Genomic DNA, 17,842 nt, shown 5'->3' on the forward strand with positions numbered 1-17,842 from the left:
ATTTTTGGAACTATGTATTTTACACTTAGGCTTTGAAATATTGCAATGACCACTGAGTGACACACCACACCACCCTTGTAATTGGTGTGAAGAGCGGGACTGTTTTATAGATAGGGAAATAGAGGTGCCTACAATTACAGAATTGCACTAGAGAGATAGTGGTGGAACTGGGTTGAAACTCTTGGTCTAGCACGTTATCTTTTATTCATAAAATGGAATATGAAACTCGACTGTGTCACTAATATTAGAGAAAATGCAATCTGTCGTCCTTCCCCCTTGTCGTCCTCCCTCCCCCCTCCTCTCTTTCCTTCCTTCCCTTCTACCTCTTCTCTTTCCTCTTTCTCTTACCTCCCACCTTTCATCCATTCTTCTTCTCCCTCTCCTTTTCTTCCTCCCTCCACCTCTCTCTCTCCTTCTGCTCCTCTCTCTCTCTTTTCCTCCCTCCCCCTTTCTTCCTTTCTTTCTTTGGAAACTAGTTTATTTTCTAAGTAGTTCTCACCATTTTTGAGCTGGTGAATCCAACGCTTTCTCAGTTCTTCAGTTGGGGAGAAGACATAAAGAGGCCCTTCGTCATACACAACCTGAAGCAATGGACACACAGACTTCAGCAGTTAGGATTGAGAAAAAAAGAAGAAAGTCCTTGAAGGAGAAAATCTTAAGCTACAGCTTTGTATAATCTTAGTGGAAAATAAAGAAAGGCAGGGTCTTCAGTCGGCAGTAGAGCTGGGGTCGTGTGAGCTATCTGAAAAATTCCTGAACAATTCACACCCGGGGCTGTAGGACTTAGAAGCTCTTAGATTTTTAAATAGTCCTAGACCCTCTTGACTTGTGTTTCAATTTGTGGGTAAACTTAGCTCATAATATTTCCCCCAGCCTTAGTGGAGACAGGGTTTGTGTTTATTCAACAAAGAATGTTTTATGATCTTGTTAAACCTTGGGTTTGTATAGAAGAGAATTTGAAGTAATGATTTGTATAACTTAAGTCTTTTTTAGTACATATAGATCATTCACTTGGATAACATGAAGCAAAATTTTAACTCATGCTTAATTTTTCTCCTACTGTCTAGGGGCCTCCCCTTGCCAAAATAAACCAAGTTTGGAACCACAAAAGAGTAAAGTATATATTTACTTCAAAAAGAGTAGAGTATATATTAATCATTGTCATCAAATCAAACAGGCAGTATTTTTTTTAACACTTTACATATACAAGGTGTTAGGTGTTCTGGAGGTGCATGAGACATGTGGTTCCAATTCTCACAGACTTAACAGACATTACATAGTGGATTCTGAAATCAAATGTAAAATAATGGGAATTATCTGCTATTTAGCCTTATCCACTAGCCCAGCCAAAAAACATCATCTTGTTGAAAGACAACAATAGTAGAAACTCTGTCTAAAACACTCCTCCTTCACAGGTTTTGTAAACTTTGATACCGTCAGAGACATGAACAAGATCCTTGCACATTTTTCTTTTTGCTTGTTAGTCTTGCTGTGCTCATAAATCCATGACAGAAAGCCCCCTCCCCTGAGACTTTCCACTTCCTTTTCTGGCTTTCACTGTTTGCAGAGGCTGCTATATTCACAACATGTGACCTACAGAGTTTTCAGGACACAAGCAAGCCAAACTGAAGATTGATTCTGAAGCACTTGCTCTCTTTTATGGATTATAATGCACCTCTGAAACAGATGTCTATGTGGCTCTTCAGTTATTTCAGACTAGAATAGAATTTAGGTTTATGTGTAAGTCTAATAAGCCTTCCCCATACTGAACTTCCTAATAACTACTCCTTCCCTCCCCTTTTCTGTCTCTTCAACCCACATGACCACCATTAGACAGATAGGCAGAACCAGAAGGAAGTGAAATGCTCCCTCAACAAACAGAGCATCTTTCTCAACACAGTTATCAGAGACAAGACACCATAATAGAATTACTGCCATTATGGATTCGCTTTGAGGTGCAGGGACTAAAAGGTACCATGTTAAATTGGGAAAACAAAAGAGCAAACACTCTTAGCCCATGTCAGTCTCATTTCATACTTCAGCTTCCTTGTCCACCTCAAATTCTGTTCACTGGGACCTAGTGTTCTTCACTGTGCCCTGTATCCCAACCATAATTATTACATTACAGGTACCTTTGAGAGCTGGTGAGAGGAAATACCTTACCTGGAAGGGGTAAGGGAACCTTTCAATGATTGAAATCTGCTCCATTTCACTGGACTCTTCACCCCTTCTCTGCATGGAAAGATGAAAGCATATGCTACTGTAGAAAACAGTGTGGAGGTTCCTCAAAAAGTTATAAATAGAGCTACCTTACGACCCAGCAATCTCACTGCTGGGTATTTACCCAGAGAATACAAAAACACTAGTTCAAAAGGATACATGCACCCCAATGTTTACAGGAGCATTACTTACAATAGCCGAGATATGGAAGCAGCCCAGTGTCCATCAATTAATGAATGGATAAAGAAGATGTGGTATATTTATACAGTGGAATGTTATTCAGCCATGAAAAAGAGTGAAATCTTGCCATTTACGACAACATGGATGGAGCTAGAGAGTGTAATGCTAAGCGAAATAAGTCAGAGAAAGACAAGTACCATATGACCTCACTCATACGTGGAATTTAAGAAACAAAACAAAGAAGCAAACGAAAAAAATGAGAGAGTCAAAGCAAGAAACTGATTTTTTAGTATAGAGAACAATTTGATGGTTACCAGAGGGGAGGTGGGTGGAGGGTTAGGTTAAATAGGTGATGGAAATTAAGGAGTGCACATGTGATGATCACAGGGTGATGTATGGAACTGTTGAATTACTATATTGTACACCTGAAACTGATATAACACTGCATGTTAACAAACTATAATTAAAATAAAAACTTTAAAAAAGAAAGCATAGTTATTGGTTGGTGCATTGTTCTTTTTTTGGATTTCCTTCTATACTGGGAGTCCTCTGCAGTCTTCAGAAGAATTTCCTGCACAGACAATGCTAATTATTAGAGACTGCTTCCTTTAACCCAGTAGGGACACATATCCATAGGCTCCAGCACATACACGTTCAAAAAGACCTCAGGCATTTCAAACCATCGAGGAGAGGGAGGTTACTCAATCAGTGGTGCGGGGACAAATATTTAACCACTAATTTTGGTGTGTGTGAGTGGGGGGAGTTAGGAGGCTATTTCATGCCATACATCAAAGTAAATTCTGGATGGATTCAAAAGCTTAATATAAAAATGGAACTATGAGTGGACAGAGAAAAAACATAAGTGACTGTATATATATAAACTTACGGGAGATAAGACTTCCCAATATAATGCTAAAGGTTAGAAACATTAAGAAAAAGATGAACTAATTTGATGACATAGATTTTTAAAACCTAGAATGCTAAAAATGAACAAGTAAAAAACACCACAAACTTCAAGGATAAATGAAAAACTGGGGAAAATATTTTCAACATGTATTATAGTTAAGGATGGATACTCTTAAATATATCAAGATCTCTTAAAAAGTACTAGCAATAAGGTAAACATTTCAATGGGAAAATGGGCAAAAAAAAAATGAACAGGCAATTCACAAATGGAAAAATGTAAATGAACCGTAAAACATATAAACATTCAACCTTATGCGTAACAAAAAATTGAAAAATAAGTCAGCAATGAAATACCACTTTTCTTGGCTGTCAAATTAACAAACATTTAAAATATCTGGTATTGGAAAGAATGTAGAGAAATAGAGATACACCCATATGCAGCTTGTAGGAGTGTATGAAATCTAAATCACACTGCTAGAAAATAAAATAGAATAAAAAGATAAACGTAACCAAATTGTGCAGATTTAATAAAGAGAAGAACAATTTTACTTCTAGGAAGTTATTATAAGGAAAAGAATAGCAAAAGTTCATAAAGATGTATGCAAAGATGTTCTCAACGTGGTTATAATATCAAGTTGGAAACAGATGTGTACTAATAGGAGATTGGTTAAACAAATTGCAATGTATTCATAATAGAGAATACCATACAGCCACTAAAATCACGTTATCAAGGACTTATATATTGTCATGGGAAAAGTTTCCATATATTGTTAAAGTGAAAAAGTAGATTACAAAGCAAGATGTGCAGTATGATTCTATGTTTTAAATATATAACATAGGGGTGCCTGGCACACTCGGTGGGAAGAGCATGTGACTCTTGATCTCAGGGTCCTGAGTTTGAGCCCTACATTGGGTGTAGAGATACTTAAATCAATAACATTTTTTAAAGATTTATTTATTTATTTTAGAGAGAGAGAAAGAGAGAGTGCGAGTGGGGGGAGGGGCAGAGGGAGGTAATCTTCAAGCAGACTTCCTGCGCACGGAGCCTGACACAGGGCTGGATCCCAGGACCCATGAGATCATGACCAGAGCTGAAACCAAGAGTTGGATGCTTAACCAACTGAGCCACCCAGCTGCCCTTAAATAAATAAACTTTACAAAAATAAATATATAATATATATATTAGTGTGAATGTATGTGTTGCTAGTAGAGAAAAACATCTGTAAGCCTGTTTATTTACCAAAATACAATAGTTCTTCAGCTGGCTAATGGGATTATGCATGATTTTATCTTCTTTATTGTGCTTTTTTGTATTTTCTAGAGTTTTATAATAAGGACACTCTACTCCTGTAATTAGGAAAAAAATAATAAATGATATTTTTAAAAAACTCGACTCAGAAATCCATAGGCATTATGCCTTGGAGAAGCTCTGGGAAATGAGAGGAGAATGAAGAGTGAGTTGTTACAGAATCTCACGATGCAGAGCCCTAGGATTCTGGCTTTCAGACTAACTCAAGCCTGTAAATCTGGTCCTGGTATCTGAGAGAGTAAAACCAGTCATCTCTGATCAGTTTGAGAATTTCGTGTATTGGGGCTCCTGGCTGGCTCAGGCAGAGGCGCATGCAACTCTTCATCTCAGGTTTGGGAGGTCGAGCCCCACGTTGGTTGTGGAAATTCCTTTTAAAAAAATAAAATCCTTTTTAAAAAAAGTAAATTTGATACGTCATCATAAAATCGGTGTTAGTTTTCAAGGTTAAGTGAGTTGTTCTGCATCTAGGGGAAAAATGCTGAGACTCAGTATAACCAATAAGAGAGTGAAGAATTTTGTAAGGGAGCTCATTGCACAGCATCACCAGTGTATTTACAGAGAGCTGGAGTGTTCCAAGCTTCTTAACCACCCCATTCCTGCTCTGACAATAGTCTCTACTTACTGGAATCTGTCTTTCAGGGGGAGGATTTTTTTCAGGAACCACTGTTTCAACGCAGGTGATCTTCTCAACGTCTATGGAACCCTTCTTACTGCCTCTTCTCTGAGAAAGAGAATGAGGAAGAAAATGGAGAAAGATTAGGAGTGATTAAGCAACCAGATGTTTAGATTTTGTTATCTAATCATTCAACATAGTGAAGTGACACCCACACTCTATCCATCAGGACCCGTCATTTTGAAAAACCAACAACTTCCAGATCTATTAATCTAAACATTTTTGACTACCAGATAGAGGGCAAATACTATACAAAAGTGGATGACTGTGTGTGTCTTTACCATAAAAAATAAAGAATAATTTTCAACACTTGGATTTCATTCTCAACAACATTTGATGAATGATCACCGACTGCAAGATTCCATGGTAAGATTCCCCCCATGGCTTCTTAGCATCTTTGAGTTTTTTGCACCAGCATGGTTGTGGTTAGTTCTGGGCTAGGAAACATTTTCCTGAGTTTGAAATATACCTAGGTCCCTACCACCTCCCTCCTCCAACCAGAAAGTATCTACCTCCTCAAGGAAGATCTAAGGCCAAGTCCTTGAGATTCAGGATTCACAGCAGAGAAACTTACCCCACGTTCAAAGTCATACTCATAGTAGGAAAGTTTGTGCACAGTCAAGAGAAAGAGGCGCTTCTTGAAGTTTAAAGGTGATGTCTTCTTTTTCTGCTGGGATCGCTTCAGAAAGATGCTCTCCAGGATTACTGTAGCCATAGCTTCTTCTGTCTGGAGCTCACGTATGCACTGTTGATAACGAAAGTTCTTGAGGACCCAGCACATTAATCCTCATCCCTCCTGGTTTCCCCTCAGCCTGGCCACCTAGTTTCAAATGGAACAGAATCGTGCAAAGCTAACGAAGAGCCTTCTTCCTACCTTGACCTCCTCCTTCCACAGCCTCCATCTCTGCCAGTTTTCAGGTGTAATGGGTGCACATTGAATAGGGAGGACAGGTTCAGCATGAGTTCACATACACTGGATTTTTGTATAAGGCCATGGAATGCTCTGGATGTCAAATGACATGTACCTGTGTGCTTGGTAATGTCTGGAGGCCGCTTTATACCAACCGCCCTTTATAATACGTGCAGAATCCGTGAACAGCAAAAGTCTCTTTGCAGCTGTTTACTCTGATATCCCCAGAAGGGATAATGCAGGTGCCAGAACTCCACCGAGGCAGATATTGGACTTTCAGTTCCCAGTTTCCTAGACAGTGAGTGCAATTTTTTCAAACACTGTCCCACTGGGGTCTGTAACCAAGGGGTCTAAGAAGGATATAGGAGGCTGCACCTGCAGTTATGGACATATGCTAACTGCTGCCCAACCGATTTTGCCCATCAACCACTGACTGAGCTACAAAGGTAGCTGACCTTTGAAACTGAAAAACAATTTTGGGGGAGGGAGCTGTTGTTTTGTTTGTTTGTTTGTTTTTCCCCTCCTTTTTTCGTAGGTTGGTTCTTTTAAACATTGTCATACAAAAGTGATGCAACTGTCTTAGTCTTACGGATGCCACCTCTGATTATTTGTGAAGAGTAACTTGTTTACTCTCTCCAAACTTAAAATACTCTAGAAAGATTTTTGGGTAACTGAAGTACAGAAATGCAAAGACAGTTATGAAAAATCACCATTGGCTCTTTTTTATTCACGCAAAACATGCTTTGTATTAGTTATTCACTTGAAGTTTATGCACAATTGCATGTTACTAATTCCAAACCTTCCTTAGAAAGATAAAATGTAAATATAAATATGATCACAAAATGGGGCACTAAATAAGTACTGAAAAAAATCACCAGTTCCCCTCAAATTTTGTTACAAGTGGGTTTTTCTTACGGGGGGGTGGATGACATTTTGTAAACCTAAACTCCTTATGCTTTTGGTGGCACCGTGGCTGCAGAATAAATAAGTCAGCATCATTTTTCAACCTGCCAAGCACAGATTATTGCTCACACTAGGGAAGCAAGGGAGCGGTTTTTATCAAAGTCTGAGCCTGTCCGCACCGTTATTTTGCTCTTTCCTGTGGTGTTGAAGATTCTATTATCATACCGGGGAGACATTAAAAATAGGTTAAAGGAACCCCAGGGATGCTCAGAGTGATCACTTTCCCACTTATTCACCACGCTGATGCTACTGTCTCCTGGTGGGGGATTAATTCAATGGTTTATAAATGACCTTTTGAGAAAAATTAAGCCGAGGAGCAAACCTTTTCCCAACACCATGCCACACAGTTCCCTGACTCCCTGGTTTTAAATGGTCTCTCACAGGAGTGACAAACTGATAATACTTTACAGTCAGAGTACTTTCTAATGCTCAAACCCCACAGAGATTTCTGTCAACACTGAAATTATTCATTTATTCAGAAGTAGTGGTAACCAAGTAATTGTACTACAGTCTCAAGAACTTTCAACTCATCAGGATCCTTGTAATAATATCACATTTTTTCCACAGTGAATTCCAATTAAGCACCTCTTCACAATCAAAAAGACTCAAATTACAGAAGATAAAATAAAGCCCTAATGAAAGTGAGTTGCATGACCAGTAAATTGGATCAGAAGCCTCCCAAACAAACTACATCCAGTTTTGCTTCTTTTAGCTGAATAAAGCATACCCATCATTTTACCTTTAGTTTTGTTGCAAGCTCTTGATGGACACATTCCCTGCTCTGACCCAGCATCCGCTTCAGTCTTGGCCTCTGCTCTTACTTTCTATAAGATAGGTCCTTCTGGAAGCTGCCTCTGCTCTTTTTCTCTTTTAGAACAAATCCAGTTTGTACAAGAGGAAGCCTTCCTCTCTTTCAAGTGTCTGTTGGGTTAGGGTTCAGTGCTGGTCTAAGTATGAGGAAGTAAGCAAGCCTCTCACTAGCCATCACCCCTTTGAGCAAAGGGTGAAATGGCCTCTACTGCTAGATCATTGAGTTGAAGGATTACCAGGATTTCCAAGGTCTGGTTGCCCCTTCTTTGACTGCTTTTCCCTTAATTCCTTGTGATCCAGTCCAGATACACACAGGCTGAAAATGTGGTAGTTCTTCCTTAGTCATCACTGATCCATCCACCAATAATGTGAAAGGAGGTGCATCTGTCTTTATGTCTTCCTGAAGGTTGGTGGGTGATGGACACTCTGCATTAGAGGACAGTTGCAACTTCTTTGCGGAAGGTTCTAAATTTTTTTCTAACTGTATCAGCCACTGACAGTCAATTTGACCACAAAAGATGCACTGTGAGGGCTGACCCTCCACTTCACTCAGAGAGTGGGGGTAGGGGTGGAAACCGGAAGTGATACGAATGTTACACACATACACACACGCTGTTGTTCATATAAAGAAAGAGGAGGAAAAATAATAGAAAAACACAGAGTTCTTCATTTAAAATATAGAATTCTAGCATTATAATGTTCTCTTTATTAAACTACAAATGCAAGGATTTTCATGTGGCCACTTTTGCAGCCTCCCAGCTCCCTGTGGAGCAGCAGAATTCACAAAGAGGCCGCTTATAAGTGTTTAGCCATCTTACAAATTGCACTATGTCAAGGAATTGCTATGAAAAGCACCTTTGGGATCAGTAAATTAAACCACCTTCGGCCCTATCATTGCTCAAGCTAAGATATAGACACCATTAGGGACAACACCAGAGCAAAATTAAGAAGGCTACACAGCCTGCCTATGATTGGGAAGAGTCCCAGAGATGCTAGTTAGAAATAACCAGTCAGCCATAGTTAAAATATCTACTTAGCCAAAATATCCAAGAAACATCATTCTCTCTTTATTTCTCCTTTAAGGCATTACTTAATTGCCCAGAAACAGTCTGTCTAGTCCCTTTTCTCCCCAGGGGAATGGAAGGAAACTCCTATTACTCCCAGTGCAGTCTACCCATCAGGCATTTTCTAGTCATTATTTCATTTGTTTCTCTCAACACACAGCTGAGGAAAGTGAGACTCATGGAAGTTGTGTGACTTGTCCAGCCTCACCCATCTGTGCCTCCACAGCCCTTGCTGTTTCTGTCATACCTACCTCAGAGAGAGATCCCTCCCAGAGATATTTTTTTTTCTTGCCTTCAGAGAGTTTTGATGCTATTCACCTCAGCACCCTGTCATCCCCCAGGGCTATCATCAAAGAGCAGTTGGGACAGACTCCTCTGCATCTTCTAGGAACTTTTGGCAAACGAGGAAATGGTGGCAAGTTCAGGGGATGACAGTACAGGATCCTGGAGCATTTTCCTCTGCAATAATCCTCCAAGCTAAAAAGGATGATTTAGCCCTGTTAACTGTCAACTGTACTTTTTCCCACATGTGGACTCTTCTTTGTCCTGCCAGATTTTCTTACATTTTCCTTTAAATCTTCCACAAGGAGATCCTACCTGGTGTTGCTGTTTTCTTTTCAGGATTTGTTTCATTGTTGATGGGATAAAAGCACAGGATTAGTTGGAACAGCCACCCACTCTTTGTCCCTAGGGTTGTTATTGCATACTGTGAATACACAATTTTGATTGAATGTACTTTCTTTTACACTATGAAATGTTGCAAAGAGACGGTACAGAGAATAACACTACACTCAGGTACTCGCCAAGCTCTATAAAATCCTAACATTGTGCCATAATTGCTTCCGGTGTTTTTCAGAAATAAAATACTATCCATAGAGTCAAAACATCCTTGTATACTCCTCTACAATCAATCCCCTCCTTCCTCAGATGTTAATAGTATCTTGAATTTGGTGTTTATCATTCTTAGGCATGTTTTTATATTATTATTGTGTATGTGACTATTCATAAAAGGTATTTAGTATTGGTTTGCATGTTTTACATTTTTATATAAGTGGTACATATTCTTCAGCAACTTGCTTTTCTTCTTAGTATAATTTTTTAAAAGATTTATTTATTTATTTTAGAGAGAGAGAGAGAACTCACTCCAGCATGAGTAGGGGGAGGGACAGAGGGAGAGGGTGAGAGAGAATCCCAAGCAGACTCCCCACTGAGCGCAGAGCCCCACATGGGGTTTGATCTCACCACCCATGAGATCAGGACCTGAGCCGAAATCACAAGTTGGACGCTTACCCGACTGAGCCACACAGGTACCCCTCTCAGTATAATGGTTTATGATTTATTTGTCTTGGTAACTCTAGTTCATAGATTTTGATCTATTTCTATACACATAAAGTATTCTATATGATGAATTCATCACACTTTATTCGTTCACTCTCCTATTGATGGATATTTAGATTGTTTGTTTCCAATTATAAACAATGCTGCCATGCACATCCTTGTACATGCAATCATAGTTGCCCACTCTCAGAATGAATTCTCAGTTACTCAAAGTGGCAAAGCCTGGTCTGGCTTATCTGTTGGCCTATGTGCTTTGTGTTATCCCTTGTTCGCGTTTCAGTCCTGTCTTCCTCATGTTTTACTATGGAATCTGCTAGAATTATCAACTGTCTGAAATTAGAGTAGACTACGAGGAGCTAAATTTAGTTTACCACAAATCTCTCCTCAGTCCCAAGAAGCATCTCTCAGGTTCTGATTGAAATTTTCACTGAGAATTCCCTGGCCTTGAAACCAGAAGGGAAGTCTTCTTTAGAATATAACCATAGCAATAAAGAAACCTTATTACTCTTGTTAAGTTCCCAAGAAGCTCTATTCAGGCACCAGTGAAACCTAATTACTTGATAAGCTTCATGGTCAGCACTACAGGTGACCAAATTTGTAGTGAAGCCTTCCAGCCAAAATCAGCTTTCTGGCTGCGTGTTAACCGGGGAAGTTCTCATCTGCAGGAGATGAGAATAATTTCCAAGAGGTCTCGGGTCTCTGGTTCTTCTTCAGCCATTCATCACGTTAACGTTTGACATGAGAGCCAGATAGCCACTCTGAAGTTCGCACTCAGTATCAGATTGGTGGTAATACTTTCACCACTGTGCCTCCGCTCTGAGGGTGACTACTGGGGTGTCCGTCTTTCACTCTGGACTTGAGTGGCCCTTTGGCCTTCTTTTACAGTTTAGTTTTTGTTTCCCCTGGTTAAAACATTTGCTGTATTTTCTCTTTCGATATTAAAATAACCATGATCATTATAAAAATGTTTCAAGTACAAGAATATTAAAAAAGAGAACATCAATTTACAAGCTCATTATCCAAAGGATTTAATATCGGGGCATATTACCTTCCATTTTTTCCTGTGCATTTCTCTTAGGTTTGAGATATTACACATAGGATTTGTAGCTTACTTGTATTTCTTAACATTATCTATCCATCCATCCACTTGACACAACTTCTCCCCCAAATATCTAAAGGTCTTGTTTAACAGTATTCCTGATTATTTTTCCATGATATTAGGACTTCTATATAAGCAGCATTTACCAAGCAAGAAAGTATGTGCATTTTGCATTTTGATATATATTGACAAAGTAGTTTCCTGAAGCATTTTACCAATTTCCACTCCAGATAACAGTTTTCGAGAGCTTTTCTCATTCCTTTATTTAGTTTCTGCTCCATTTCTAGTCAGTTTTTTTTTTTTTACTGTTTTTATTGCCAACTAGTCTGTTTTTTTCATTGAGCCAGTGATCTTGAACTCCAGTGTATTCCAACCTACAACTTGTCTCAAATTTAACTTATCTTGACTCTACAATTTCATTCTTCTAGGGATGAGCTAGTTGACTATAGCTTATTTTTGTTTTTAGGGAAGCAAGGCAGTGAGATCAGCTTCTCCTTGAGGTTCAGATAAGCAACATCAACTCTCAGGGCATCTGGTGATGTTTCTCAGAGAGTAAGAAGGAAAGCCTGGGATTGAGGCTTTTGTGTTTCAAACACCCTCTGTTAGTGCACATGAACCTTTACAGAAACTGAAAGTCACACGTGGCCAATTTGTTTCAGGGTCCTCAGAGAGGTTCTCTCTCCCCCTCCTCTGATGGCTTCATTTGCATAACCAAGTAGGTTTGGAGTGAATTAGGTCAATGTCTTGTCTCTAGCTTCTTGTTGAGAACTGACTCGCTGAAAATTCTAGCTCTACCTTATTCCCAGGAATTAGCAATCAGATCTCAGTATAGCATCTTTGGGCAAAAAGCAGCAGGTATCTGGTGACTGTTTGGAGAATACCCGGACTGGTTTTCAAAAGGCATTATCTTCCTCTTACACCTAAGTCACTTCCTGGTCTGGGTCTAGTCCACTGAAAGGAAAGTCTCTGTAGGAAATTTGCTCAAATGGAAATAGCAAATCATAGTGATGATAATTTCAAATTGCACTAAGACCCTTGAAGTGGATGGAAAATTGCCCTAGTTCTCACCATAAAGAGTTTACAAAGGGCTCCAGACAAACACATCACTAGCCATAAGCAACAGAATTTGGACTTTAACACAAACAGTTTAAATAGTTTGACTCTACAGGGGGTCAGAATAGAGCAAACAGGGCTAGCCTTAAGGGATACTGTTTTGATAGAATGCTTTAGGTTCCACGAGTATTTGCATTTGGTGGCTTATTAGGAGGATGACATTGTTTTATCAAATAACTGAGGCTCCAGAGAGGCTATAACACCCTTGTTTTAGGGGCTTGGCATGCAAAATGAGGGAAGGAGCAGAACTAGCACACAGCTGACAGCACAGAGGACAGTCCCTCAGCTTTATAGACCCCTGCCTCTAGGCTTTTTGCTGCTGTCCTGTCTCTGGAAACACACAATATGCCTTAGAGATCTTGAGCTTGGAGATCTGGGTGATCAGGAAATTGGGCCAGGACTGGGGATGCCTGGGTGGCTCAGTCGGTTAAGCACCTGCCTTTGGCTCTGGTCATGATCCCAGGGTCCTGGGATCCAGCCCCGCACTGAGCCCTGCATTGAGCCCCACATGGAGACCCCTGCTCAGCTGGAAGGCTGCTTCTCCCTCTCCCACTCCCCCTGCTTGTGTTCTCTCTCTGTGTCAAATAAATAAATTAAAATCTTAAAAAAAAACGGAAATTGGACCAGTATTCCATTTGGAGATCTAATAGCTCATCCAAGGATGTCTTGATCAGGGCCACTGATCCCTTTTATTCTAAATGACACACCATTTGCTCTAGGCAGACCCTCTCAGGCAGAATAAAAATAATAGCAAGCATGGAGATATTAGCACTTACTGTTGCCAGGCTTTAACTATTTTATATATATTAACATAGTTACTACTCACAACAATCCTGTGGGGAAGGTACTAGAAAAGTAGGGGGAAAGGAAAAAGGGAAAAGAACAGGGGAAAGAAAGGGCAAGAATAATCCAGCACAATTCAACAATTGTTTATTAAGCTCTGACTATTCCAGGGGATGCGGTAATGAACAAGATGGGAGGGGGGGTATAAGAAGAGGGAATACAGGCAGAGAGAGGAGGAGGAGGAAAAGGAGGAAGGGGATGGAGAGGAGGAGAGAAGAGAAAAGGAGAGGAGACATGATGAAGACAAAAGAAAGCCGTGCACATGGCAGGCGATGGTAATAGGAAAAACCTCCCCATGACCTCAGGGGTTGGCCACACTGTCTGGGCTGAGGCTGTTTTCTTCTGGCCCTGACTTTTACCCACATTACCATGAGGTTGGCGCACGCACAATCTTTCCAATAAGCCAGCTCCGCTCCTGGCAACATGGGCCAGATGCAGCCCAAGGCAAGTAGCTTACACCCAGGGTTAGCCTGGGCTTTTCCCAGTTTACGAAGTCTGAGAGCCTCTTGTGGCATGGGAGCTTTTACTGTGTTCTCAATCTGCCTCTTAGATTTTCTTCTTCTAAGGGCCTCTTGACACAAGTCTACCTTTTGGGCCTTCAGGCAACATTTGACCAAATGACTTATTTGTATCGTACTGCCATCGACAAGATTCCTTTTCTGCCAAGTTTTGCAGGGGTGACCACTTCCAACATTTGCTACCTGTTCAGATGGTCACCACATGTCCCTCTTTGCTCTTCTTGTCCCCCCCCAACCCGACTCAGAAGGAACCCTTACAGCCCCTTCTGATCATTGAAAAGGAGTGCCAGGGCCTTGCGCTGATGACACTCCCACCCTCTGTCAGCCTCCTTTGCCAGCAGACTCTATGGCACGAGCCATGCTTTCCCTCCAGCCTTCGGGGGGGGGGTCCCATGAAAAGTATTTGCGGCGGCTGCCCAGCCCCTGCCATATCCCAGACCCACCTCAGTCCTGACTTAATGCAGGTAGCTTCCCAGATGCATTGAGATGCCAGGACTTTGAAGGTGTGACTCGATCTCAGAAGACACTGGCCCTGGAGACATATTCTTACAGTCCAGAGAGGAAGGACAGTCTGAGCAAACCCCACCCTTTCACAGCCACTCAGTTCCCTTTTTTTGTTTCCTGACTTAAACCAATGTCTTTTTTTTTTCTTCTTCTCAGCAGCATGGTATCTGGTTCCCTGCTGCTGTCCCTATTCCCCCCAACCCTCAGCTGTCCCCGCCCTTCATTTGCTTGGGACCTCTGACACTACTATCTTGAATGTGTTCTGAAAGAACCCTGCTCAACATTACCGGGGCCACTGAGACTCTAGATGGGGCTGCGTTGAGCAGACAGGTCATCGTGCTGACCTCCCCGAGGTAAAGGGACCATGTACCCAAAGAACTGTGGGGATAATCAGCAGAGACTGGAGACTTACAGGAAAGATGATAAATGCAGACCTGCGAAGACAAAGCAAAAGGTCTAATGAGGAAGAGGGTCTTTAGAGTTTCCTGTCCTTGAAGGCAGAGGAGATTCGGGGTCACACCATTAAACTTGATAACGAAAGATGGAGAGTGCCCACAAAAGGGACCCCAAAGTGCAGAGCCCCAGAGAGGTAGAGACAAGACTTCCCCCTGCTGAGTCATTTTCTAAGAAAGCATTTTTTTTTCTACAGATAAAAATGTCTGAATGTAAGCCCACACAAAGACTTGTGCCCTTCCCCATTTTCTGTGGATGTTGATTTTCTCCCTTTCAGAGTCTGCCTCAAGGATTAACTCTTCACGTACACCTTTCTCTTTAATTCTGTAAATCCACAAACCCAACTAAACGTGTTGCTTGAAGCCGGAAGGTGTCCTCAGCTACTTCCTAGCCTATGTTCTGGCCACAGTCATACCTCGGAGGCTTCTCCTAGGAAACGCAGCCAGTAGTGGCTGCAGACCAGGATGTCAGCCGAGCCCCTGCTGACTGGTCTGCATGACCACCTTGACACATCAGGCACGGCCATATTTACTCGCCCCCCAGGTACTGCATCATAATGTTGGAGCAGATTACAGATCTCGCTAGAAGTCTGTCAGAGTTTTTAAGGCAACAAGATTTTTTAAAAATGCGTTCTGTAGGAATGGTAGAGGGGGTAATCCTCACATCTGCACAAGATAGATGGGCAGTAAGTGTTGCACGGATCTCCCTGTTTCATTGACAACATATATCATTTTACTAGTCACCTCTGAAGAGCTGCTCTAGTCGCCTGAGAGTCGATCACAGACATTCTCTTTCCCTCCCCTTTTCTTCAGTCAGATGCTACCTGTTGTCATATGGCCTATCCCTTCTCAAGATCCATCTTGGGGTGGAGATTGGAAATTGATAGGCGTACAGTGGGAGATCTGGACAAGGGAGAGTGGGACAGGGTAAAATAAACCTAGGCACTTTTTTTTTTTTTTTACCATCTGCCCATGAGCACTTCCCTAACACACTTGTGAGATGTTCGAAGAGCTGCATCCAAATACTGCAAAAAGAAAGGCCTAGTGTTACCTCAAAAGATTCCCAAGGTAATATAAGGTTCTGTTTTTGGTGGTATCCTGGTCAACATTTTTACTAAAGAACTTTGAGGAAGATACAGAAAGTAGCCTAGCTAATCTGTGAATGGTGCAAGGCTGTTGTGAGCTAGATTGGACAACAGAACCAGAGCAATCGGTTTGCAAAAAGATCTTCATCACCTGCTGTGATAAGCCAACCTCACCGGAGTGTATTTTACCAGAGCTAAGGGTCACGCCCCATAATGGGGCACCGAGTTGAACTTCAAAAGACTCCAGGTGAACGTGGGATAGCAGTAGCATTTGTGAAAATGGTTCAAAGGTTTTTGCTGATAGTAATAAAGAGAAATGCCATGTCAGTAACATGGCTGCCAGAAAATCCAAGGTCATATGAGGCTTCCTTGTAGAAGTAAAATATCTAGATAGAGGAAAGTGAATAGGCCCACTACTCTGCAAGGTCGGGCCAGATCTAGACTCCTGTGTTCAGTTCTGTGTGTCACACGTTAGGGAAAATTCATGAGCAGGAGCACGTCCAAAACAGAGACCAAGATTAGTGAAGGGAATCAAAACCAAAGCCACGTCATACAACGTGTAATAGAAAGAACTGAGGTTGATTAGTCTAAAAGGAGCCATGTTCACTGTCTTCATATTTCTATGTTACTAACATCAAAAACCTCTAGAAACTCCTCAAAGGCCAATAAGATTGCCTAAGAGCCCAAAGAGAAGAAGAAAATGCTGAGACTATGGGCTGGCTGTTTGGCAAAGAAACTTTTAGGAAATGTAATAGCAGGTAGGGGTAATGTTTTCCCAGAGACCAGCCAACAAAAAGGGGATGATCAGAGAGTCAGCTCTGGACCCATGGGTATTCCTGGAGAGTTATGCAAGCAGGAGACCCCAGGCTTTCATAGTTCCTTAGCCTCTAATCCCTGGTACCCCTTCCTAAGTCCCTGCTCAGTTCTCTCTTTTCATCAACCTCTACCCTGCAGATGCCCCCGCTTGCCCTCTGTGCTGTCGTGGTTAGGTACAAGGCTGTGGTGCTAGAACTACCTGGGATGAAATTCCAGCTCCACGAAATAATCACCTGAGTCGTGCCTCAGTTTCCTCACCTGTTAATAATGGTACACACTGCATTGGGTTGTTTGGATTACAAGAGGTAGGATATGAGGTGTTTAGGAAAATGCCTGGTGTATATAAAGTGCTCAATAATTGTGAGCTATTATAATTTCCAGGCCACAACAGCCATATTGTATAATGGTAAAGAAACCCAGGCTCTGGAGTCAGATCACCTGTGTTTGTATCCTGGCTCCACTAAATACAATCAACATTGGGCAAAATGTTGACTAGCCTACAGCCTCAATTTTCTCATCTGTAAAATTGGAATAATAGTACCACCTCCTACAGTTACTGTGAGGGTTTTATGAGACAAACCATTTTATTTATTTTTTTTTAATTTTTTTTTTTATTCAACAGAGATAGAGACAGCCAGGGAGAGAGGGAACACAAGCAGGGGGAGTGGGAGAGGAAGAAGCAGGCTCATAGCGGAAGAGCCTGATGTGGGGCTCGATCCCGTAACGCCGGGATCACGCCCTGAGCTGAAGGCAGACGCTTAACCGCTGTGCCACCCAGGCGCCCCGAGACAAACCATTTTAAATACTCAGTACCCTGCAGTCTTTCTCTGCTAGACTCTTGAAACCTAGCACAGGACTTCTGCCAGGTACGCAGGGAAGGGAAGAGCAGCTGGGTACTTTTTCTCTCTCCGCCTATTGATTGCTATTGTGCGAGCCGAACGATTTCAACGTCACTTTTCAGAACCCAGGGCAGCCAACTTGCTCCTTCAATAAAAGGGGGGTGCTTGAATGCCGACCGTTGGTACTATTTTACAAAGTA

General features: G+C 41.5%; 2 protein-coding genes across 10 annotated transcripts in view; both read right to left on the reverse strand.

Moving 5' to 3' along the window:
- The window catches only part of BTK (Bruton tyrosine kinase), a 30,593-nt gene extending 16,046 nt beyond the window's left edge, over positions 1-14,547 (reverse strand). The window contains exons 1-5 of one of the 3 annotated variants that reach the window (XM_002928566.4): positions 14,390-14,547; positions 5,863-6,033; positions 5,238-5,336; positions 2,164-2,232; positions 500-581 (exon numbers count right to left, since the gene is read on the reverse strand). In XM_002928566.4, the coding sequence (XP_002928612.1) occupies positions 500-581; positions 2,164-2,232; positions 5,238-5,336; positions 5,863-6,003 (391 nt within the window). In that variant the 5' untranslated portion in view covers positions 6,004-6,033; positions 14,390-14,547. Of the gene's footprint in view, positions 1-499; positions 582-2,163; positions 2,233-5,237; positions 5,337-5,862; positions 6,034-7,900; positions 8,501-14,389 lie in introns of those variants that run through there. The other 2 variants (XM_034660464.1, XM_011236418.3) reach the window with 2 other exon arrangements.
- The window catches only part of DLG1 (discs large MAGUK scaffold protein 1), a 1,062,265-nt gene that overhangs the window by 667,430 nt on the left and 376,993 nt on the right, over positions 1-17,842 (reverse strand). The gene's annotated exons all lie outside the window — the stretch shown is intronic.

Source organism: Ailuropoda melanoleuca, chromosome 1 (genome assembly GCF_002007445.2).
Source record: "Ailuropoda melanoleuca isolate Jingjing chromosome 1, ASM200744v2, whole genome shotgun sequence".
Classification (NCBI taxonomy): domain Eukaryota; kingdom Metazoa; phylum Chordata; class Mammalia; order Carnivora; family Ursidae; genus Ailuropoda; species Ailuropoda melanoleuca.